General features: G+C 44.8%; 1 protein-coding gene across 1 annotated transcript in view; it reads left to right on the forward strand.

The window, feature by feature from the left end:
• The first annotated feature begins 220 nt into the window (after positions 1-220).
• The window catches only part of fto (FTO alpha-ketoglutarate dependent dioxygenase), a 144,152-nt gene continuing 125,824 nt past the window's right edge, over positions 221-18,548 (forward strand). The window contains exons 1-2 of the mRNA XM_076287996.1: positions 221-272; positions 6,892-6,998. Of these exons, the coding sequence (XP_076144111.1) occupies positions 221-272; positions 6,892-6,998 (159 nt within the window). The remainder of the gene's footprint in view (positions 273-6,891; positions 6,999-18,548) is intronic.

An 18,548-nucleotide genomic window follows, 5' to 3' on the forward strand; every position in this document is an offset into this window, starting at 1 on the left:
CACACATACACACACACACACACACACACACACACACACTGATGCTCACACATGTAGAGAATGTGTGCTTCTGTGTATATATAAATATATATATTTTAATGACTTCAGGCTGACAATGTGCGTGTGTTTTAAACAGGGTCTCCTTTGTATGTCAAACCTCACGTTTTTTAATGGATCTCCTATAAAACTGTTCAGTGATCATGGTATTCAAATCACTGCGATGGTGAAACGCTTCCTCCTCACTGTGTCTGGAAGTGATCCCAAGGAGGGAGGTACACCACATCACACGCCGGGGCTGCATGCTCGCCCTGTTCACAAGGCATGAGGCCTTTCCTGTGGTGGTGTGCGAGCGCTTAAAGGGACTTCATCAGCATGCTTTTGGATGCTGCATGTATTTTGGTGAATCATTTTATAGGAGCTTCCCGGCTCTTTGTGCCCTGGTGGCAGGAGATTTCCCCTGACTTTGACAATCGTCCAACGCAGGCCACCGTGACATTCAGAGAGAAAGTCACTGACCTTAAAGACTTCTAATTTGCGTTTAGAATCCTTCCATTGTTAGGCATCAAGAGTGCATGAAGTACCAGGCGCAGAGAGGGAGGAGGATTGACACTGGGACCTCTCATGTTTATCATTTGAAGTCCACACTCTGATGCTATACATGTTTGGCAAAAGGCCATTGTGAGTCTTCATGCGGTTGGGTATTTATAATGAAATAAAAAAGAGAGAGAATGAAAGAGGGAACAAAAAAGTCTCTCTTGAGAGAGGGCATAATCGTTTTGAGGACTTCAGTGCAGAACCAAAATAATACACTTCAGGTTTTGATATAACTATTACTGCCTGCAAAGAGGCCTTTGATGTTAATTGAAACCACTGGGTAGCAATCTGCTTTACAGTACTGACAAATAACAGTTTCCTAAGGCTTATCATTGAAGGTTAGAGAACAGGGGGGCACATACTTGCTCCATATGCTCACTCAATACAAATCAAAATCAAAAAGCCCCTCTCAATGAATGCATCATCTGATGCAGAAAATAGTTCTGGGTAAAATGCGTGGTGACTAGAATAAAATATGTCTGGCCAGACTGAACAATACCTTTAACAGAACTCATTGATGTTACAGACAACCCCAAACTTTGACATTTTCACTGTTTTTCCCGGCCACTATGAACGTCACCACAAGCCAGTAATGCAATAATAAAACCTAGGTGGCCCAATCAGGGATTAAAGTGAAAAAAAATCGTTTGACTGAACTTTTTTCAGGCCATAAGTCATACGTTGTTCATATCTACCTATAGAGATAGCACCCCTTTTGCGGTCGCGACCTATTGGTTTTTAATGTACAAAAAGATGCAAACAGCAAAGTAAAGGGAGTATTCGCCTTATTCACACGGCGGCCATTGTTTAAACCAAAACGAGGCTACAGGGTACACTTACTATATAATTAATGCCACCTAGGTGAATGCATAGAACATAACAATCCTATGGTTTGTGTACCCTGTAGCCTCGTTTTAGCCGCCAATGGCCGCCATGTGAATAAGGCGAATTGAGAGTGTTCTTGATTGAGATTGAGTTTTCCTGATGAACAAAAATATATTTTAGTACCATCCCTGACCATTGCTGATTAGCTATTGCTGTTCTTTTCTACTGCAGCAATATTGTAGAAAGGTTTTAACACACTCTTATTTAATTACTTCAGGCCAAAAGTGTTTAAAGGGGAGATTTTTTTCTTGTTAATATGCAATTCAACACCAAGTAAAATCTATAAAATCAAGTTTGCAAGACTTCCCATTTCCTCATCAAAGTAACGAATCAGAACATTCTAGATATTGTTCATATTTCCATTTGTTGCCTCATCCGCATTTAATGAAAACATGGTCATTTTGAGTTTTACAGACAACTGAGCAGCAATACTGTGTGTGCTCATGCAGGAGGTCTGTGCATTTGATAACGACAATCTGGAGACGGCGCTTTTGTCTTCAGCAACAGATTGTATAAGGTTGACAAGAGGTTGCGATATGGTTAAGGACAGGTCGTGTTCGCTATGAAAGAACATGCGTAGCCTACTTTCTAAACGTAAAAGGGCATTTCTCAGATTTCGGGCCTATTTGGGTTACTGAAATTTTGAAAAATAAAATTCAAAATTTTACTAATTGGTATGCATCAAATTATTAGTCATTTTGATAGGAGTAACCTTGTGAGCTTGGTTGAGACCACAATATAAGGGAATTTATGATTTTTTGTCATTTTTCAGGTAAATGTCATTACCATCACATCATCTAATGTGTACATTTTAAAGATGAAATGGTCAATCAATGATCAATTATGGTTTCACATGAAGTCTATTTTAATGTTGAACTTATTAGAATTGTTGAATTTTACTTACAACATGAATTATAGTCGTTTAAGTATCTTATTTTTTTTTTTTCACTCGACCCTGGCTTGGAATTTCATTTATTTGAAATAAATGCCATATATCATATCTGTTTTTATCCAGTGGCAATTTAGACTGTCCAACATTGTCAAAAATATCTAATTAATGTCATTTATTGTAATTTATACATAATCTATTGGCAAAAATATGCATGGTGATGGTGATGACATTGCAGTTCTGGTAATGACATTTGTTGCGGTGATGACAAATCACTGATCGTAATCTATTGCAATTAAATGTTTATAATTTAGAAACCCAAGTTGAACTGACTTTGTGAAAAAAAAAAAAAACCTTATTTCTTTTAAAAAGAGTACTTTAAATGTAGCTGCAAAAATGTCATCACCAACACAGTCGTCATTACCACTACATTTCAAGCTATAATGTGCTGGTAATGACTGTGTTGGTGATGACATTTATACCGAAAAACTACCCTGAGAAGCAAAAATGATCACCATGCAAGTGTAGCTAGCTTTCTACATGTAATGTACATCATTTAAACTATTAAAGTCATTTTAAAATTTCAGGAATATTCAAAAATACAGAAATACAATGCATATGGTAATGACACATAATAAGTGTACATGCCCAAAACGAGGGATAAAGAGTACATTTTCTTATGTTTCTGGACATCAAGGCATCAATATTTCTGCTTGACACCCATGTATTCCACTGTGATAATAGGTGACCATGGTTACCAAATATTTTTTTGATGAAAAAACAGTAGCAAAGTGCCTTTATGTAGAGTGTGCTGGTAATGACGGCTAAACCATGGGACAGGTTAAGCAAAATAAAGCTGGAAATGCATATGCATAATGTGTGCATGCAGTTCATTAGTTCAGATAACATTTAATTCATATTCATGATTTTTTTAATGAATTTTTTATAAATAATGTTTGAGATATGGCACAATATGTGAAAACTCTGGTTGCGGACAACACCAAAACACTGATATTGTACCATAAAACACCAATAAAATGTGTCTGAATCATGAGTAGGAGCAACCATTAAAAAAGTCTAGGCTTGTTTTTCTTTATACTAATTAGTGATGCTGAACATTATTAGATTTAATGTGTTTTTAATAGAATTACACCCTGTGGACAGAAATAGGCCCCAATTCTGGGAAATACCCAACAACGGTCAGCCATAGATAAACGTAGCCTACCTCTGTCGTGGTGGCTAGTTGCACCAGGTAGGGAAGATGTCCTGAAGTGCACGAACGTTAACCTGATGGCGGTCTTCTGATTGGTGGCGTGCTAAAACGTTTTCCTATTGCATCCATAAACAATTTTCTTGCAGCGAACCGCGCAAAAGCAAACCCCTGGCACTTTAATTTCTTTACACCATGGCTTGTTAGTTCTCCCCCGTTTCCAACAGCTGCCCATCTGCATTTATTTTTTAACTTTTGACACCTGCCTTCCTTTAGCAACAACGCATCCATGACAGCTAGTGGCCTTGCCAAATAGACGCACACATATCATGGCGCTAATATGCGAGGTTCTGGTAGGCCTACTGGTTATGGTTTTGTGCTATAAATTAATAATATTTTATAGCAAAGTTTTAAGTTGACTATTTTAATTGTATGGTTATTTTTTTGTCAACATACACTCACAACATACTGTCATTAAAAGTGAGGCCTAAGCAAAATAGGCTACAAGGCTGTCTGTGCGTCACAAACACGACTGACCCCCTTACTCGACACGCTCAGCCAAAACCTTCCGTCGCAAATTGTGAAAAACATTGTTGTACATGTCATAACAGACGGGATAATAAATTGCATAGGCTACGGTTTATATTGCGTCGCTTTACACATAATGTTAGTTGCATTGATTAAAAACTGTAACAATAATAGTAGCCTACATCGGGTGGCATAGCAGGCTATCTGTTCAAGTCATAGGTGACACCCAAAATGAATGACCTCCCCTGACAAGAGTTCGCGATAGTAAGTGTCTACATTGATGCACGGAAAGAACACAGCCTACGCTTCTTCTCCGAATTCGCACATAGAGCTCACAATATCATATCCAAAAAAGTTAAACGGATTGGCCAACCTCATCAGCTGTCTCGATTGTGTCCCTATAATCCAACTTTTAGACCGTTATAGTCCTCCATACGTGTTCTTTTTTTTAAGCAAACGCCCGAGACAAGTGTGTAGCTACAACATACAAAGCGAAACTCATGGCTGACGTAGGCTATCTTCTTGAGCGGTCACTGATTGAGACACAGAAAGTTCTCAAGAACACTATTAGGTCTTTAAACATTTACCTAATATTTGTAGTTGCCTTAAAAAAGGAAAAGCAAAGGTGACAGTCCCCCCCCCCCCCCCTTATTTTTTTTCTCATCGGATCTGCATCGATATGACATTTCTAAAATCAAATTGACGGAAATCCGTCCTATGACGGAGAACTTTAATCCTTGGGCCCAATATAACATACCAGAGAGGAAACATATCATTAGTCTTGGAGACTATTGGCCTACATGCTATTCCTCAAACCATGTGAAGGTTGTAGACATAAGGCAAGACGAAGATTGGGTTTGGGGGGAAGAGTTGGGGGAGGCGGGTTGAGTGGGCCTGAAGCTCTGTTTCCAATATGGACCATACACAATAGTGTCTGTCTTCCTTTAATGTGCTGCACTATTTTTCTGGCACAGTGCTCTCTTCACCTTTGATTTCTGACCGGCTTTTTTAAAAACGCTCATTGTAACACGGGGAAAAAAGAAGCCCTGTCAAATGGTCATCCGGAGCTGATGCAATGCACTATAACAGAAACCATCCCTTTGATAAAATGGAAACAGCACATTGATCAGCAAGGAAGCTTGCATTGTCTGAGTTTTCCTAATCTTTTCTAATAATTTGCCCCATTTCACACACCCAACATGGAAAGGTGGCACATTTACAATATACAACTCTTGTACCTCTGGCAAAATTCAGTTTCTTTGTCTCATATTGAAAAACATGATATATGCTAGGCCTAACCTTAATAATAAGATAAGCTGATGATGAAATGATAAACTGTTGTTACAAGCTGTGCTTATGAAAATATATACATATAATCATATAATACATTTCCTTCCGATTCCGATATAAATACCTTTTATGCCCATGTGTTTGCGTTCTTATATGCATGTGGATTTACTTTGGCCCAGGTACGTTTCAAGCAGATATTTTACTCCTAAAGCACAAAGGGAAGAGAGGAAATGTAGGTTATAAATAGGAATCAAAAGAGACCCTTCTGTTTATTGCAACAGGATGCCAGAGACACTGAAATCTTTGAACGTATGAGAGCTTTGAGCTTTTTACAAGACAGGTGAAAGGAACACGTGTGTTCAATCACTGTAGCCGGCTTGCTTGGGTCAGCTCTACCATAAAAGCAAAGAGATTACAAAGGGAACTAATGAAGACACTGATCAAAGTCTGTAATGGTAATACATAGCAGGTGTTTCAAACCTTGCAAAGCCTTTTACCCCCAGTGGGGCCAGGGCTTATGTCTTTCGCAGGCACGTCTTTTTGTCTTCAGCCGAAATGAATAATGTACAGAGCCGTTTTCAACACAATTCAAAATGTGTTATGAGGTATTCTCCTGACCTTCAGTGAGGGGGTTATTTCAAACATGTGATGCACAAATGCTCCCCACATTATCTTTCACAGTTCGTGGTGTTGGTTGTAAAAGAACATCTTGGTTTTGGACGCCCACCTTTAGCTGTAAAGCACCTGGGCTTAGACAGAGTTGAAAGACGTTTGGCACTATTCATTTTTGGAACCTGTTCAAAGCATGGTTGCTATTTTTACACAAGTTGCAATGTGCTGTTTCTGATTTATCCTCGTTGAGGCTACCACAGAACATGTTCAAAGAACCCTGATCTGCTTTTTCATTGTAAAAAAAAATTGTCTTAAGCATTAAAAGGCATCAGGTATAAAATACCATGTCTTTGGCTAATATTCAAATGCAATAGCCTATTAAAAATTACAGCAGGTAGCCTACCTTGGCTATCAAAATTAGCCTATTAAAACCCAATTATTAGGCTATAAAGAGGTTTGTTCAACTAAAATATAAATATATCGACATGCTGTGATGTATATAGACGCTCTTTTGCCATATTTTATATAAACTAAACATGTATAAATTAAGCTCAGTCACAGATAGCTTATGCTGGACTCTCCATCTAGTCATCCTGCAGCTGACTGACAGCTCCACATTTGGCGCGGGCATACAGCATTGCATACGAGTTGTACATTTAAAGATTTCCGGTGTGAGTGAAGTACAGACTGACCCTTTTCCTGCAGCTAGGTCGTTGGGAATTGTAGTTTTACTTGGAAGGCTACGTGGAATAGTTTTAAAGATACATTCAGTATATATTTCAAACATGTAAAATATAAATTACAGTTATCATAATCAACATAGCTATCTTGTATTTCAATCGGATAGTGATTGTTCATGTCGAGCGCAAAAACGTCACCGTAGGAAAACTACAAGTCCCAAGACCACTCTTGGTGAAAGCGAGGCTGTGTAAACACTATTCCAGGAACATGAAAAGATCGGATGACAGTGAGAGGGAGAAGAGAAGAAAGGTATCGCTTGTAGTTTTCTCTCAGTTCGCTGAGCATTACATGAAGTTATGCAATTTTTACAAAATGTTTTGAACTTTCCAGACTGGTATTGCATGTCTTATTACGTTGTCTAGAAGGCAGTGTAAGTTACCGTATCCATCACATGGTTGTTTCGCATTGTTACCTCTTTATCCTTTTTTCTCCTCCTGTATTTCATAGGCTATTGATAAAAACTAATCGGTATGATTTGTTTCGACGCAGTAGTTTAATTTTAGATGACAGTGTTGTGTCACTGTCGAATGATTCATTTCAGGGTGTCAGTTCATCTGTAAGTCATCCGGTCTCCGGGTCTCGTCTGTAAATAGGTTATTATGAGAAATCCGCTATCTCACCTTTCACGTAACACAGCACAGGTATCATTACTGGGCTGGACGAGCAGTCACGATATCTTGAATTCGTCACGCCTCCCGACATTGTAGTGGGATTTTAGTAAGTGTAATGGGTCAGTAGCATTCACGAAATGCACGACTCATACTAAAAAAAAAAAAAAAAACATTAGCAAACTGTAGCATACCGTTGTAGGTCAACTGAGGTCACCCTCTGCTATTGAAACACCAGTTTATGGTGTTAGTGTGTGGATGTAACAACGTACCAACTTAGTGCAGTTAATGCTAACTGCTTTCTAAAGCCCATGTCTAAAACATCAACATTATCCTACCGGTATTCCACAATGCCTTGTTGTAGGCTAGCAGCAGCAGCATCAGGCCTTGTTGAACACTTAAGTAACTCTACACTGTGCAGTATTTAGTGTCTGTTTCCAGTTATGATAAAGTGTACCCCCCTCCCCTCCACACACACACCAGCACACCAGTGTTAGCCATGTCAACAGTGTTGCTAGTACACTTCTTATGGCAGTTCCTGGGTGAGGTTTGCACACCACCTAGCACGGGTACCCACTGGCCTTGTTTGGATCATCCCACTTAACCTCTCTCATCCCTGTCAACCTTTCTCCTGATGTGGGTCATGACCACAATGAAGCCTATAAATAAAAGGCACAGTTAGGCTAAACCTACACCTATTGGCATGGTAAGTGGGCTGACTAACAGAAGCCTCCCCAGTGTGTCAATCACTAGCGTACAGTATCTTTGTACCTGCAGCTCTTTACCCATGGGCCTCTGTTACAACAGCAGTGCTATCAAAGTTTTATTTTCAGATATTAGGCTACATCATCAAACGTGATTTTTCTGCCTCGGCTTTTCATTTGTTGAAGGCCTTCCTAATCGTTTCAAGATAATGTGGCATTTTGATTAATCACCTCTTAAAATACTTTTATATTAAGCAAAGAAATTACTTGGTTGAAGGTTTAGAATCATCTTGCATGACAGGGAAGTTGATGATGCTTGTGCCACATACACATAGGTCTGTGCAGCTCTGTTTTAGGTGCAGTGGTCTGGGAGGTGATGTGTAAGCCTGCTGTCAGATGTGTGGCTTTTGAGTGTGAAAGCAGGACTGACAAGACTGGCAGAGAGATGAATGCTGTGGTTCTGCTGGTGTGCAGAGCCTCTCTCCCTCCCTCTCTCTCTCTCACACGCACGCAAGCACGCTCTCTCTCTCTCTCTCTCTCGCTCGCACGCACGCACGCAAGCACGCACGCACGCACGCACACACACACATACTGGCTTGGCTGCTCCCTCGCAATGGCACATGTGTTTGGATCATGTCTGACAGCACAGCAACTATGTAGGACGTGGTTCCTCCTGTTTATGAAAGCGGCCATGGCGACCATATGAGCTGCACTGGGGGAACTCATTCCAGCTGGCCCTCGGGCGGGCAGAGCCTAATGATTCCGCTTCCCCTTTCAGACAAATAAAAGGATGCACAAGGGGGATTGTGATGGCAAAATGGCTGGAAAACCGCAGAACAGCCCAATTAGAAGACCCCTGTATTTATCCCAGTGGCTCGTTATAATAATGGCAGGGTCTACTTTATCATAATAAGTAATAACTGGGATATGGCTGTAGTCTTGTCGGCCGAACATGTTTGCAGTTATGCTCAATCATTCGGACGTGTGGTGATGCGTCCTCTTATGTGTCGCTTTAGCAAATGTAAGCTATTTGTCTTTTAAAGCCTGGAAAAATACGTAGACCTGTTTTAGGATTCCCTTTCCCTCGTTTACTGCCATGTGTCGGGCATGTGCGGACTAGGGAAAAAATGTGAAAACGTAAAAAACATTCACAAGATGTCTGTTTTGTGTGCTAATGGGGATAACATTGGCCAGTATTTTGTCTATACCAAAATGGTTCTTAATTGGAAACACATTCAGAAGCCATTTACTTCTGAGTAATGCACAAAAAATGTCTTGATGCTAATGGACTATAAGCCAGTCATGTAGCCCACCTTTTGTGGTGTATTTCTAGTGTATTAGCATAGTCCATAACTTGTTCAGTAGTAGTTTGAATGTTGTGGTTTTGATGGGCCTGGGTTACTGTAGTGGTAAACACAGCTAATACAGACTTGGTTATGGGAAAATAAAACCGTTGTAATACACAAGTATTGTTTTTTTGTCCAGTTCGTTTCCTCTGCTTCACACCACAGATGAATGAACCTCTGTGCTGACATCAAAACCGTTGTCCAGTGATGAAATGAAAGAGATCACAGGATAGAAAAAAAAAACATGAAGGGAATCTATCAGAACAGCAGCATAAGTAATGACCACATAGTGTGAGCAGATGTTTGGAGGTTCTCCCTGTACCCAGGACATCAGTCAGATAGGCCTCATTGGGTTTTTCTGTTTGTGTGTTAGGTAGAGCAAGCTGTTTGGGGTATTTAATTTCTAAACACTCATTAAAATGGTTTGTGTTTCCCTTGGCAATTCTGTTAAATTAACAACTAGCCGGGTAAAAGCTGATTATGTGGCCACACATTCAGACTTGGTTAATCAATTCTCCCTCACACCCTTACCCCTCCGTACACATACACACACACACACACACACACTAACACACACACACACAATGTTAGCCAATGAATTAGTGTAAAGGTAACGATTTATGGCGACTAATGCCGACACGCTGTCATGTCGTAGCTGATGTTTTAGCAGGAGGTGGTGTCAATTTCCTCCGAATCAGCAGTCCCCCCCCCCCTCTCCACACCTCCGGCCTTTTCTTTCACTCCCGGGTTCCTCGACACATTCCCCACCTCTATTAATGAGCCAATAATTGAGAAATAGTGTCGGTTCCTGACATAAAACATGCGTAAGGAATACATAAGGGGGAGCAACATACAAGCCACCGCCACGGCAGATTTACATCCAGACGTCCGAGTAAAGATCCGGGAGGGGAAAAGCACAGCATGGAACTCCAGACTTCATCAGACCCCCACTGCCTGGCCAGAGAGAGAGAAAGAGAGAGGGTGGAAGGGAGGGAGGGAGAGATAGAGAGAGAGAGAGGGTGGAAGGGAGGGAGGGAGGGAGAGATAGAGAGAGAGAGAGAAAGAGAAAGAAAACGGAACAGGGGCCGGAGAAATACTGCTCTGGCTGATAATGATACCATTACACTAATGGAGCCAGCAAATGAAGGAGAACCCAGACACCCTGCTTTATTACCAGAGGGGACCATTTCCTCGCTGCATTCCTAATGGTCTGAGCCCTGGGTATTGATCAGCCCATCAGGCCGCTAATCCGGCCCTGAATTACTTATCGCCGGCCCGGGACGCCGCATGTCGATGTGGCCACCGCCCCGAGTCCCCGGGCCAATGCTGCCGCTCGTGCCACAGGGGGCAAGGAGAGCGAGAGACCCGGCCTGACCAGCCCCACCCCACCCCCAGCCCAGTCCACCCCCAGCCCAGTCCACCCTCAGCTTATGCCCTGCTGATTTAGGGCCGAGATGGGACTGTGTCCAGGAGGTCTTTCTGGATGGGTGGATGGATGGGTTTACTGTAAACACGACAGTTGGGCTCCTATTGTTTTTCTAGCAGATGGGTGGGACTGTGCGTGAGTGTGTGTGTGTGTGTGTGTGTGTGTGTGTGTGTGTGTGTGTGTGTGTGTGTGTGTGTGTGTGTGTGTGTGTGTGTGTGTGTGTGTGTGTGCGTGTGTGATGGGAAGGGGCCCATGTAAGGCCCTTTCATTTAATTAAGGATGAGGGAATTATCAGGTTCCTCCCTCCCTCTCTTTACAGCACTTGTTGGGCACCAGAGACGAACGCTAAGTAGTCCGACTGATGGGCTCGTTGTTGTGGCTGTCAGCGGTAATTGAGCCGTGCTGTAAATAAGACGAGAGAGCTTCATCTCACTCCGTCTCCAGCGTGTTTACAGCGGCCCCTCACCCTGCCGCCTGCCGTCTGACTCATCGGCCAAGCCCTGTGCCGTGCTGACCGGTGTGCTAACACACCACTGCTTCAGCTCTGGACACTCTCCTCGTCTGAGGAGGTCAGGTCTGGTCATGCCTCAGTCATGGGCAAAGACTCTGTTCTGAAGAAGACTTCACAGTCAGAAGGGCCCATGTTTTGGTCTAGATACAGTATGTGTAGATTTCTGTGCTCAAGCTGGTCTAGATACAGTATGTGTAGATTTCTGTGCTCAAGCTGGTCTAGATACAGTATGTGTAGATTTCTGTGCTCAAGCTGAATCAGAAAGACTATTTGTTTGGCATGTTATGTTTTGCTGTGACGACAGGTCAAATGGAGACGAGAAGAATGACTTTGACACATATAGGTACGCATACCAACATGGTGTAGGCATTCCTTATGTATGTCTTATGCATGTGATTGGTACCAGTAAGAGAGTGATAGATTAAAGGACAGAAGTAAGTGAAACACACACACACACACACACAGACACACACACACACACACACAGACACACACGAGTAAAAGAGACCAAGAACGGCCATCCACGTAGAAAACCCACCATTGTGTGTGTAGTGTGTAGTCTGTCTCTCACTAGTGAGGTCTCCAGCTTTGGTGTGAGTGAAACGTGGGCTGTAACTCTCCGCCAAATGAATGTTTAATTGACGTAGTAGATGGGTAAGAGGGCAGGGCGCCATCATATCCCTGGCCCCTGCTGCGCCCTCGGCCATCCATTTCACCCCCACGCCCCCTTCCCCGGCATACCTGCCATCACATGACCTCTGCCCTCGGCCAATCAAAGAGTTTACCTTAAGGGAAGCATTTGTCCCCCTCTCTCCCTCCCACACCCATCACCTCATCTCCCTGTGGTCACAACCATAAAGATGAATATAGATACCCCCCCCCCCCCCCCCCCCCCCCACTGCCACATTCCCATCCTGAGCAAGGGGAGGCTGTGGCAGGGAAACTAGGTATTGATCTGGATATTTAGTCATTTCTCTCAGCGTCGCCATCAATATTGTGCAAGCGTCGGCGCGTGCCGTGCTTGACCCCAGTGCCGGCCCTATGTTTTCCGCTCCCATCGGAGTTCGGTGATATACTATTCGGAAAACCAAATCAATGAATGCATATGAAGAGTGTGTGTGTGTGTGTGTGATTTTTTTCTGGTAATATAGCTGGACCCCCTGAGGCCCCTGGTGCAGCATTGATCGGATGTGGGGACAGGCTTTGATTAGTCTGTTGTGAGGATTTCCGTCCTCTGTCATTTGCTCACAAAACCGTACATGCTGAGAACTCTGCTCTGCACGTGTGTGTGTGTGTATGTGTGTAGCAGTGTGTGTATGCATAGTTGTGTAAGTATGTGTGAGTTTAATGCCCGTCTGAAATATGTCTAATCTCATTGCCCAGAAAAAAATAACCCGTAATTTAGTCTTAATTAATTTACTTAATGTTTTGTGTGCGGCTTTTATACTCCGGCATTTATTTACTGAGGGTCCAACTGTTGCATGAGAGATCTACCGTGAGCAAGTTGGGCAGCCTAGTCAGGCACGAGGAGAGGGAGCACTTGTGCTGCGCTTCTGTTAGACAGGTTTCCCATGCCAGAGTGGCGAAGGGGTGCACTGTACTGCAGGCCCATGTAAAGTTCCCCTTTATGTGGAGGTGGTGCTGCACGGTCGAGACTCGCTCCCCGCCGGCCGCTCTTGTGTTCACCCCTGTTTTATGGCACCCCGCATTCAATGTATGGCTTTTTAGGGCCGCTCCATGTCGCCGTTTCGTTTGCATCTGTAAGGATATCAACTTTTATGGCTTCTGCAGTCTGATCTCAGGTCAGGCTCCTACCGCTGTGTGTGTGTGTTGTGTGTGTGTGTGTGTGTGTGTGTGTGTGTGTGTGTGTGTGTGTGTGTGTGTGTGTGTGTGTGTGTGTGTGTGTGTGTGTGTGTGTGTGTGTGTGTGTGTGTGTGTGAGGGCCTGGTTCCCATGTCCGTGCGGCACTCGCTCGCGAAAGCATCTGCTATCTGTCCACGGTGCTGCTCTCGGAAACCAAAACGTTGTTGAGGGATGGGTGGGGGCATGAGAAGCTGTGTGTGTGTGTGTGTAGTAGGTTGATTGGACTTTTGGGCATTTCGTCAGTGGATTCCAAGCTGAGCTGATTAGGGTGTTTTTGTGTCATATGTTTTGTATAAAGCCTGATGGGGCACTTTGTGTGTGGACTTTTTTTTCTCTTCTTGTGCTGATAATGTTTTTTTGGCAACCCATCATTTCCAGTTCTCTGGTGTTTGTGTGTGTGTGTGTGTGTCTGTGAGTGTGTGTGTGTGTGTGTGTGTGTGTGTGTGTGTGTGTGTGAGGAGGACTTTCACTGATGTCAGCTTATTCATGAACACACAGGAAGCCCCCCCCCCCACCACCACTCCTCCCTCCCTCACCCCCTGCATGACATGGATCATCTTAAGCGGCCGAGCAGATCGCCTGTCACAGCCTGTGAGTTAGCAGTGTGAGTGACCCGCTCCCTCTGAGTTCATCTGTCAGCCGATGGCCTATGGCCGGTGATATACATGGAATAATCAATCCAATCAATAGGGCCACGGTGTGGTGGGGTCCTGAATAAACATGGGAATGACCCGCTCGCCCTCCGACAGGCCGGCGCAGTGTGCTGGGCAGCCCCGCGTTACACAGCGCCTCAGGGGGATTCATTAGCCTCTCCAGGCTAAGATCCCAGGCAGGTCATTAGTCCCTCTTTTGAATGTGTTTTGTTTGGTGTAGTCTGCTAGTCTGCCCCCTCTCTCTTCCTCTCTCTGATATTCTCTCTCTCTCTCTCCCTCTCTCTCTCTATCTCTTTCCCTCTTTCTTTCTGTCCTCTGTAGTGTGTGCAGTCCCTTTGGTTTCTTCGGGGAATAATAAGATGGAATTGTCCTCAGCGCTCGGTGTCTTTGGGGGCCTCCTCATTAGTTTGATGGACTAACCGCTGACAGTCCTCAGTCTGTTAGCAAGACAGTCTCTGTGTTTGCCCAGGTTGATCACATTCAAATCAAACGTCACTGTTGCATGACAAAAGAAGACTGGCTTTACCCACTATTAGTCAGATCTGGAGCCACTCACCGATGCAGTTGTTTTTGAAGGTGTTGAGACAGGATATGAGAACATTCGCCTCAGTGTAAGTGGTGGTAACTGAAGCATTCATGACAGACTATTAGAATTGAGTTCACCACATTTGCGCACTTTTGGCTAGCAAAAGACGTGCTAAAACCACGCTAACCGTACAAAAACAAAAGTAGCCTGGAAGAGGAAATCAGGTGAAAAAAAAAAAGCATTTGTGGCCAGGTGTTTAATGTGTAATGGTACGTGAAAACATTTATTGGGTTTTCCTCTGCTTCCAGGAGGGACTCATTCCAGCAGCGAGGTCTTTTTTTATTTTTTTCCCCCTCTCCCACCGTTTTTTTTTTTTTTTTACCACCTGTGCTATTCATCGACGAGCTCGCACAGTTTCACCGCTGTTTATTTGTGAACTTATTTTCTTTTGTAATGGCTCACCTTTCCTGTAAAAGAGGGGAAACTGCCTTGTGTTGAGCCGGGGCCCAACATCTGGCTTTCATTGAAGGTCCAAAGCCCTCGGTCACAAAAAAGCTACAGGGGGCCATTTTCACAAGCGCCAGTAAATGGTACCTGTTAATTTGTACATCATAAGCTAATTCTATAAATAAGTGCCATGGAAGTGTGTCTGTGTGTGCGAGTGTGTGTCTCTCTGTGTCTGTGTGTGTGAGCATGTCTGTCTGTGTGTGTGTGTGTGTGTAAGTACCTGGCTTGTACATCCGTGCCCTCTGCAGACTGAGCCGGGTGCCCACATCGCTGGAAGCGGCCCTGGCACCAGGTGCCAGCTGGAGGCCTTGTTCCCACGCAGCCCCGTGCCAACCTGGAGGAAAAGCCCTGGATGGCATCCTGCACCTGAGCTGGGACGAGCAGAGCAGACGCGGAAAAAAAGCTCCACGCCGCCGCCAGAACCCCCCGCCCCTCCACCCCCCTCTTCTCTTTTATCATCTCTCCATCACTCATTTTGATTGATGTCAATGGAAATTACAGCCGATGAGAAATTCAAATGGACGGCCAGACTTTGGCTGTATGATTTCACACCGCCGCTCTGGTTTCTGAGTGCTGTGTTTTTTGGGGCCGAAGCCGGGCCCTCTGTGGTCGAGCAGGAGCGATTTTCCTTTGTGTCAAGTACCCGGTCTCTCATGCATTTCCTTTTAGCATTTACATTTTTCTGCTTTGTGGTGGTGGTGGTGGTGGTGGTGGTTTTTGGTTATGCTCATGAGCTTTAACTGGGCTTTTTTGCATATGCAATGTCTGCTGTTGGCACCAGGCACATCCGACAGTTTGACTGGCATGCTGTCAGCCAGCATCGGAGCAGCGTAGCGCCGCAAAAAAAGAGGGCTGCTGTTTTTTGGGGGGCACTGAGATAGGAGGTGTGTGTGTGTGTGTGTGTGTGTGTGTGTGTGTGTGTGTGTGTGTGTGTGTGTGTGTGTGTGTGTGTGTGTGTGTGTGTGTGTGTGTGTGTGTGTGTGTGTGTGTGTGTGTGTGGTGTGAGCCCGGCATGTTCTCCTGAGCGAGCAGTGGTGCATGACAGTTGCCTTTCATTGCTGTCTCCTCTGCTCTTAACCTCTGACCAGCCCCGGTCTCTCTCTCTCTCTCCCTCCTCCACCGCCCGCCCTCTCAGCGCGGCTGTGAATGACGGGCAGTGGGGCAGCGGCGTGCTTGTCATGATCCCACTGTCAGGGGCAGCCCGCCAACCGCCCTCAACCCCTCTTTGTTCAACAGTCCGTTATGCCATCTACCGCCGCTGTCAACCACATGATCAAACGTGCATAAAGAAGGAACTCGCTTTTCCTCCTTCTCTCTCTCTCTCTCTCCCCCCATCATAGATCTCCTCCTCCCCTCCCCTTCTCTCTGTCCCTCCTTCCCCTCCTCCGTGTGTCTGTCTCCTGCTCTGTTTATTCAGATGAGCTCGGCTGGGAGGGCAGTGGGTCAGATCCGGTTGCCACGGTGAGAAAGGAGCTCTGGAGATGTGTGGTGTGTGTGTGTGTGTGTGTGTGTGTGTGTGTGTGTGTGTGTGTGTGTGTGTGTGTGTGTGTGTGTGTGTGTGTGTGTGTGTGTTTCCTGTGGGCGTGAGGACAAGATGAGACGAGGGGGCCAAAAAGACGGGGCGCAGGAGCAGTCCCATCATGCTTTGCTCCGGGATGGGAGGCGGGCGTGTCAGGCCTGTCTGCTGGAACCTGCCGGGACTGAAGGGGGTGGGGTGGTGTGGGGTGGGGTGGGGTGGGGTGGGGTCAGCTGTCAGCCCCTGTGTCGATGGTGGCCTGCTCCTGTAATGTAGGGGCGACCAGAGGGCAGTCACTGTCATTTGTAGCAGGACTGTTGAAACGGAGAGAGTCAAACGCGCATGCTGGCTCCGCAGTGTGTGTGTGTGTGTGTGTGTGTGTGTGTGTGTGTGTGTGTGTGTGTGTGTGTGTGTGTGTGTGTGTGTGTGTGTGTGTGTGTGTGTGTGTGTGTGTGTGTGTGTGTGTGTGTGTGTGTGTGTGTGTGTGTGTGTGTGTGTGTGTGTGTGTGTGTGTGTTTTTTAAGAAGTGACATGGAAGTCAAACTCCCTCGCCAAAACACCAGTGGACTTTCTGTAACCTTCTGCATTGCCTCAAAACTTTTCGGTAATTAATGTGTTTTATAACTTAATTTTGGTGCCTTTTGTTTATTTTGTGTATTGTCAACATATTTGATGATTTTTTCTTTTTTCTTGGCCACTCTGGTGTTTTTTTTGTATTGTTATTTCAATCAAAGCCATTCTCTCATTTCCATACACACTAAGCATCCACACAGCCGCGTCGGAAAGTTCTAGATTTCTCCCATGCGGTTATCAAAGCACCATGTGACATAATAATCCCGCTAACAGCACCCAACACCTCCCCCTCAAGACTGGCCCCATTTTAAAGGCATTGTCACGCCACTGGATGGCATGCTGCTGTCCTAACGCGAGGCAAAACCGGTTGTCTTCAGACATGCGTGTACACACACACACACACACACACACACACACACACACACACACACACAGATGCGGGGTGCTGACAGGCGTGCGTGTCGCCGCTGAGTGACGGCGCGGACGGATTGCGCTAATCTAAGCGAGCGCGGCGGCGGCACTGGCTGCCACGCCGTCCCCTAACTCTTGAGGAACAGACAGCTACTGTCGAGTTATCGCTGTTTGTAAGTCCCTCCACTGTGCTGCCGGATGACAATGGGGATTACTGCCAAGGTTCTTTAAACTGTTTTTTTTTTTATTATTTTGGAAGTGGGAGGGTGGATAGTGTGGAGTGGTTTTTGGGGTGGGGTGGGGGTAATGGGGGGGGGGTAGCGTCTTATCTGTGTCTACAGCATGCCTCCTCAGCTACGTTTTCTTGACTGTCAATTAAAGAGGGGATCATTAACTTCAAGGGTATAAATGTTCTAACACTGGTATTACGATGGGAAGCTAAGTCGGTGACAGATGTTCTAAGTTTAATTCTCAACTTGTTTTTTTTTTTGTCCTTTAATTAATTTATGTATCATCTTTTTCTCTCGACCCCCCCCCCCCTTCTCTCCTCCCCTCCCCACCAGTCTTCCATTCACGATAATCTCGGTTGCCATGGTACTAGCAAAAAGAAGATTCCCGCCTGTCACTCTAGTCTCTTCTTTCGGAGGTTCAATCGGCTAATGTATTCAATATCAACATAAGTGAAAGGTAAACAGGATCTAATTGAGCGTGTGTTTCTTGCCGAGCTCTCGCCACTGTCTTGTTTGTTAGCCTGAAGGATTTTGACAGTGTGGAGGGAAACAGGCACACAACAGCGAGCATCTCCTCTGATTCCCTGCTTGAAAGAAGACCTGCACTACTTCACAAACAACAAAAAAAGAAAGGCATGTTTTTAAATAAAGGAAACCTTATGTCTCTTCAAAGTTCTTTTTTTTCCCCTCTGCGGCTTCAAAAATAGAGTAAACTGCCGTATTTTGATATTTTGCGCCGTGATATTTGATTGCCAGTCTATTTGGTGAAGGTGCAGGGGAGAAGGGGCTGTCTGGCCCAGTGAAATGGTGCTCTGTGTGTGTGTGGGTCTCTGTGTGCGCACGTGTCTGTTTGAAAGATATCAGAGGCCTTGAGCTCTCTGTTTGGGGAAGCGGTGTGCATGGGCAGCTAATAGAGTGAGTGAAA

The sequence above is a fragment of the Alosa pseudoharengus genome, unplaced genomic scaffold (assembly GCF_046254945.1).
Source record: "Alosa pseudoharengus isolate Yale_2024_CS ecotype anadromous, Long Island Sound unplaced genomic scaffold, YU_APseudo_1.1 YU_APseudo_1.1_scf_16, whole genome shotgun sequence".
Taxonomy (NCBI): Eukaryota; Metazoa; Chordata; class Actinopteri; order Clupeiformes; family Clupeidae; genus Alosa; species Alosa pseudoharengus.